The following is a 6748-nucleotide window of genomic DNA, read 5'->3' as shown; positions in this document are numbered from 1 at the left end:
ATTGTGGCAGTCCCATTGTGGCAGTCGAGAGGGGTAAGCTGATCATCGAAGAATCCAGCTACAATTAGGCCTGCTGGGCTACCGTATTGGTAGAGTATCCTCTTCCGATTAGCGAATCATGGTTCGATCCCAGGCTTGCCAAGTCCAAGCTTCTTTGCAGTATTCAAATTACAGCATGAGCTGCTGCTTTAAAAGCTTAAATGGGAAAACTTGCGGTCATTCCCGAGGGTGAGGTAATAACCAATGTTGGCTGTGGCGACGAAGTGGGAATATCCCTCAATTGGGACACCCAAAAGCAGATGGCAGGTCGAGCGAGAAAGCTCCCATCTGACTTCGTAACAAACAAGACCCTTACAATTATGATAAAGAGGTAGTTGGCAATGATGGGCGTCAAAGGGAGAAAATATTGCATTTTGTTTTAAACAAGCCAAGGCAGCAAGATAGGAATGTCCAATTGTCCATGTTGCAACAAATTTGTTAAGTTTGAAAATCTTGCCAATAAGCTCTTAGAATATACCGGAAAACATGCAAGATCCAAAAAATATGCCATTTTTAATTTTTCCATGCCAGAGTGGTTCTAAATATGCCAGATGTACACTTTTTTGGGGTGCAAATATGCCATCTGGCAGCACTGTTGAGTTGAGGTAAAATTGGGAACCCTGTTAAGAGACTCCAGCGTGAGAACTGTTTTGATTTTGACATTTGGCTCTTCAAATCTCAAATGCGTAAACCAATAAAAGTAATTACCCACCAGTTATGTCATAGGCAATGAGGCATGAATTTGAAGGTTTAGTGATTTCCATTCTTTTCTTAACGAGGGAAATAAAAAAGGCGACATCGGCTGTTTGGCCTGGTTGCGGCTGTCGAGACAAGTTTGGGCCGAAACGAGTTTATTACATTTATTAGCAATACCATGGTTTTTATCATGATTATTATGATTTAGAATCAATACAGAGACACCAAGGCATGTATTCCATTCAAAGTATTCTTTCTTGCTTCCTTGTCAAATATCTGTGTTTCACCTAACATCATCTTGTTAAATCAACGAAGCTTTTTGCTGGCTTGAGCAGAGCTTTGTCCGAATCAGTTCTGTTGATTTAATGACTTGATACTTGAAATCCAGAGCTTGGACTTGAAATATTTTGAATGAGATAGATGCCTTGGTATATCTGTTTTGATTCTAAATCATGATAACCATGATAGAGACCATGGTATTGGAAATAAATGTAATATACTTGTTTGGGCCCAGACTTGTCCCAGCAGTCGCAACCAATGTCGCCTTTTTTATTGCCGGCGGTAAGAAAAGAATGGAAATTACTAAACCTTGAAATTCATTCCTCATTGAAAATGTAGATTGATAGCCCTAGTAGCAACCTCCTGGGATTATTAGTTTAATCCCCATCAGTGCTTGCTCAGCCTGTCATCTGAGTTTGGGTGTCCCAATTGAAGGATGTTCCCGCTTTGTTGTCACAGCCCAACATCAATTATTACCTCACCCTCGGGAATGACCGCAGGTTTGCCCATTTAAGGTGTTAAAGCAGCAACTCATGCTTTGATCTAATACAACAGAGAAGCTTGGACTTGGCCTGTCTGGGATCGAACACATGGGATCGAATCAGGATTAGCAAATTGGAAAGCGGATCCTCTACCAATAGGGCATGTCAAGTAAATGAAATTTGAGGAAAATGTGGTCCGGCATCCTGATTTTGGGTATTTTGTGGAGGGAGAACTAAGACAAACATTACAGTCAACTCCCCCATCCTCCCCATTGAATTTTCAATAATAGAGTCATTTTGAATGAGGTGCGTTTCACAACCCAACAAAATGAACACGTTTGGCATAATTCAGTGAACGCACTTTCAAATTGGCTCAATACCACAATACTTTATGGATCAAATATTCGCAAATATCTTGAAATTTCGATCAAATCAGCAAACAAACAAGGAAAGGTCAATATGAACACATTAGTGCATAGAAGTATCAACCTCAATGCCTTGATGCCGGAAACTAGTTCCTGTTGTACCATTCTACCTTACATTTTTCCCCCGGTTTGTTGCATCTTTATTGGTATCTTTTGCCCTGAGCATGATTTGGACAGCCCTGGAAATCACACTCCGCCCCCATCCGTCACCCTTGACCCTTTTCGTAAACAAACAAAACAAAGTCGCCAAGCATGACCGTACTATCCAACCAATACCGATCCCACCCGCTTCCAGCCACCCTCTTCCTGGTTCTTATCCAAACCCAACCGGGCTACACCTCCGTGATAAGCAAGCCTGGCCTTTGACCCATCGGAGACCCGTTGCTAGGATAGTATGGCCGTCGTTCCTGCTGGCTCAGTGGCTCCGGCGTCCGAGCCCCAGAGCGAGTATCATTGGGAATGCTTGGCCGAGATCAGGCTCAAACCCACCCCACCGCCTCCTAAACGCCCCGACCAGAATAATGATCAAAAGGAAGAGAAAGAAGAGGCATGTCTAGATGGACACTGGGTCCAGGCCTTGACCTGCTTGTGTTCTCGATTAGAAGTTCAGCATCTGGATGGGACCGAGCCCCTGACCCTGATCCCGACCTCGGAAGTAGAGGTCGAGCCACTCGCCCCCGCCTCATCGCAGCCAGCCTGGTGCCCGCCTCAAGACCCAGAATTGGAACCGAAATCACCATCACCAGCCGGCGTGAGGCCAATGGGAGGGGGGGTTCTTCAAGAGACCAATCTCATTTTGGCATAAAAGCGTAGCTGTTTAGCAAGCCCAAGAAGCTTTACCTTTTTGTAGCCACGAATGGCGTAATATTAGCTATTTCGAATGGGTCTTTTTCGAGCATTGAAATGTTGATACCATTCAGCCGCGAGATTAGGACCCGTTTCGCTCAGATCTGGCCAGTGAATAATACCCGTTTTGATCCATTTCTTGTTTTTTAGGGACAGGTTTTCTCGGATATGGCGGGTGGTAACCAGGTTGAGACGAAGCTCTCATCCCCAACGGATTTCGAAGCCTATTGGCTGGAGCATGGCCCCAATTTAGTATTAGCCGCTTGGCAAGAACAATATACGGAATATTTAGTGACGGACCCTGTAGATACTGAGGCCATGCCCCCGCTCTCGTCGACCGAAAAAGTCGTGGCTTCCCCCTCGCTTATCGCTGATTCAAATTCTCCATCCATTGAGCCGGATCCAACCAGTGAGGAGGATGACCGTCAGGGGTGGCAGGATTTGTGGCAAGAAACCTGGACCTACGTTTATGAACGCGAATATCAACGTTTCACCCCGGAGAAATCCTCACCCCACTCCGATCCGGTCGAATTACCTCGGGTAGATTCCCCGACGGAAACGACTTCGCCCTCACAAATTGATCTCTGGGCCGATGTCACGCCCGCTCAGACCAACGGCATTGGTGTCTGGCTCAATGTGATTCAAGCCATGAACGAACAAAACCCCGAACCAAAATCTGAAAACGAATCAGGTAGGTATCTGATATTTTAGCCTAGTTGTCGTGTCGTCCTTCCATGGGTAAATGTATGCACATTGCATTTAGTGAATCCAAATGCTCGAGAGGATGAGACGCCCGCCCATGTTTCGGCCGCCACACCCACCCAGACCAATCAGCACACGCTTTTCGGCAGGCAGGATGGTAACGACGAGGATGATGACGAACCTCCCGACGAGCGTCCGGTAGACTCGTCCAAACTGAAACGAGCTCACGAATTAGACTTGGAAGAGAAGCCCGACTTTGGCCTTGAAGATCCCGTTCAACGGGCTCGACGAAACCTTAAGGCTTTGGGCTACACTTTCCAACCAGATTCGGACCAGTCAGAATCTACCTCTAATTCAGTTCGTTACGAAACTGCGGCTGTGTATTTTAGGTGAGTCAAGTACGGCTTTGCTTTGTGGGAGGAAAACTAGAACCAATCACATACATCGTGTCTTGCCTTTAGGAGTAAAGACGTTGTGAAGCGGAGCCGTAAAATCGTTCAATGTCTGGAGAAAGATCGCACTCGGAAAGAGAATCTCTTGACCGCCACTAGAGATTTCCTAAATCAGGCTCAAGAAGGTCAAGAAAAGAGCGAATCGGAAGAGCTGGATTATCAAACCGCGGAGGACGAGCTCCCGACATCGATCATCGCCGTCGAATCAACAGAAACCTTCGTGCCGGTCTCGAAACCCAAACCCGACGAGCAGTTCTTCGATTGCCTGGGTGAAGTTCCAGAGAAGGTAATGAATGACTGATTACTCTTTTTGTGCATGTGATCCTCGGAGACCTTGTACTAATTACTAATGTGGACTAATGTAATCCATCTTCTCCGCTTTCCAGAGCACTCGCCGTCCACCCCGACAGAGAAAGAACAAGGCCAGACGCAAGGTCAAGTTAAAGATCGAAGCCTTGCCAGAAGAGTGGAAGGCCCACCCAGAACTGTCCAAGTACTGGAACCAACGCTACCGTTTATTCGCCAGATTCGACGAAGGAATCCAATTGGACTACGAATCTTGGTTCTCAGTGACGCCCCAAAAGATCGCAGAGCACATCGCGGAACGATGCCGCTGCGATCTCATCGTGGATGGGTTCTGTGGCGTGGGAGGCAATGCCATTCAGTTCGCTTTCACGTGTGAACGCGTGATCGCTGTGGATATTGATCCGGTCAAAATCGCCATGGCCAAAATCAACGCCCGTGTTTACGGTGTAGAAGATCGAATTGAGTTCATCTGCGGAGATTTCTTTCAAGTCGTGCCTCAATTGAAAGCCGCTGATGTGGTCTTCCTGTCTCCTCCTTGGGGTGGTCCCGATTACTTGACGTCCGAGGTTTTCGATGTCCGCACAATGATCCCCATGGACGGACATCGGGTTTTTGAGGTCGCCGCTCAAATCACCCGCAATGTGGCCTACTTTGTGCCCAGAAATGTGGATGTGGACCAGATGTTAGCCTTGGCGGGCCTCAATAACGGCTCTGGCCAAATGGAAATGGAACAGAACCTGTTGAACGGGAAAATGAAAACCATGACGGCCTACTACGGCGATCTCGTCTATCAGGAGTAAGGGAAGCAATAAATCAAAATATGTGTCTCTCTATTTCAATGGTTCGTTTGGAATTTCATCGGGACCATTTTAAGCAGTGACGGAGGCCAAGGGTGCACATAACGGGTGAACTTGGCCATAGATCGAACAAATTACATTGACGCTAAGAGTTTGATTCGTGAGGTTGGAATGTTTTTTTTTTCTTTGGGAAGGGGATAGATAAATAGGTAAAATAAGACGTTTGAATTGAATGTGTCCGTCCGTCCATTCACAATTGGAAAATTTCCTTCCAAGTCATGGACTAAGTGAGACCTCTAAGTGCTCAAAATTGATGGATGATATTGAATTGGTATTCAGGGCCGTTGTTGTCCATCTTCCAATATCGGTTCGAATTCGACTTCGAGTGACTAGTGGCTAATAAAAGAACAAAAGTCTTTCCCGAGCGTGTGAACTCAACGATGACCAAGATCGCTTGATTTGGAGGTATTGAATGATGGCTCGCACGCAGATGAGCAAGCCAAATGCCATGATGAGCCACCACAACCACGAATTGTCGGATTTGGCAAACTCCGTGGACCGCTTCACAATCATAGTCCATTTGGTCAGCGACAATCCAAATCCTGCCAAGGCTCCGTATCTGAAATAACAGGAAAAATGAGAGATCGTCGTCAAACTGCCCGCATTCCCATCCATCCATCCTCATCTTACCTGGCTGCCACGGTGTGACAAAAGCACATGAGAAGTAGGAATCCGATCCAATTGAATAGAAATGAGGTGAGGAACGCCGTGAAGAAAACCAAGTCATTGCCCAAGAGAGCGTGATCCCCCTCCAACTCGTCCAATTCCCGTCCAATCGGATCTTCTGGGTCGTGATGAGGAAATGCTGCCAAGAGTGTAAATCGGGGCAAGCCCCGGGTTCGAGAGGGCAAACGTCGCGAAGATGATGCCAAGGAACCCGATGTCTGATTTAATGCCGGCTCGTTCAAGTTGTGCACCACGGGTTTTCCTGCTCGATGGAAGAAAGCGACAATATTATACCATGCTATATACTTTGTCCTCAAAAAGAATCCACTTTATTTCACATGCTACTTGTTGAATTGCTTTGATTTCGAACATCGACATTGTAAGTGAACTTGGGTATTTATGCCGAGAGCTGAGTGCGAAGTGCTGAGACTTTACCACTGGATTTCAAGGATCCCATACTTTGGGAGTAGCATTTATGATCAGTTAGCTAAAAGAGTCATTTTTAAGTCTTCGAGGTATTTGATATCTTAGCTCTGCCAGACAATGAGATATAAAGAATACGTATCAATTTTCACCTCATCATGCTTTGTTTGGCTCAAGAAGCAAAATGTTTGAGCGAAGGAACAATCGACCTTACCGGTGGTGGATCTTTCGGATTCCTCATAGGATGGCAACTTGGCAGCCACGGAATATTCAGGTGGAGGTTCATCGCCAAGGGGAATGGCAATCATGTCCGAGGATCCCGGGGCCTCGACATAAGGCGGCGGCGGCTCTAAGACCGCCCTGCTCAACCCATTTTCATCTTTATCGTCGGGGTTTGACATGCTAAAACTGCCCTGAAGGAATACTGGGATCAGGGCGATTTGATGGGACAAAAATAAGGTCGAATTCTCTCAGTGGGAGCGACCCCAGACACGAAGACGGCCGACAAGACTGGAAGAAGAAAGAGCCTCCCGTGCTTCTCCGTGTTAGTGAGGCTGATTTGGCTGGAGAAAGAG

At 46.6% G+C, this 6748-nt stretch overlaps 2 protein-coding genes and 1 long non-coding RNA gene across 4 annotated transcripts; 1 reads left to right on the top strand and 2 right to left on the bottom strand.

Moving 5' to 3' along the window:
- Positions 1-2137: 2137 nt before the first annotated feature.
- LOC131882777 (trimethylguanosine synthase-like) lies at positions 2138-5060 on the top strand. 2 transcript variants are annotated; one of them, XM_059230035.1, is made up of 5 exons: positions 2138-2672; positions 2924-3458; positions 3531-3858; positions 3931-4207; positions 4308-5060. In XM_059230035.1, exons 1-5 carry the CDS (start codon positions 2316-2318, stop codon positions 5025-5027), a joined length of 2217 nt encoding a protein of 738 aa, XP_059086018.1. In that variant the 5' UTR covers positions 2138-2315; the 3' UTR covers positions 5028-5060. The 2 variants fall into 2 exon arrangements, with proteins under 2 accessions (XP_059086018.1, XP_059086017.1); XM_059230034.1 differs by having other exon boundaries at positions 2918-3458.
- On the bottom strand, positions 2152-2929 carry LOC131882784 (uncharacterized). Its single transcript, XR_009373530.1, has 2 exons — positions 2762-2929; positions 2152-2696 (listed from the first exon to the last, which is right to left on the bottom strand). It is a non-coding gene; the product is annotated as an uncharacterized LOC131882784 (long non-coding RNA).
- LOC131882782 (NEDD4 family-interacting protein 1-like) lies at positions 5041-6741 on the bottom strand. The gene is made up of 3 exons (XM_059230042.1): positions 6388-6741; positions 5715-6012; positions 5041-5643 (listed from the first exon to the last, which is right to left on the bottom strand). Exons 1-3 carry the CDS (start codon positions 6572-6574, stop codon positions 5421-5423), a joined length of 708 nt encoding a protein of 235 aa, XP_059086025.1. The 5' UTR covers positions 6575-6741; the 3' UTR covers positions 5041-5420.
- Positions 6742-6748: the final 7 nt, after the last annotated feature.

This window comes from Tigriopus californicus, chromosome 6 (genome assembly GCF_007210705.1).
Source record: "Tigriopus californicus strain San Diego chromosome 6, Tcal_SD_v2.1, whole genome shotgun sequence".
Classification (NCBI taxonomy): domain Eukaryota; kingdom Metazoa; phylum Arthropoda; class Copepoda; order Harpacticoida; family Harpacticidae; genus Tigriopus; species Tigriopus californicus.
This window is presented reverse-complemented; position numbering and strand designations above follow the sequence as displayed.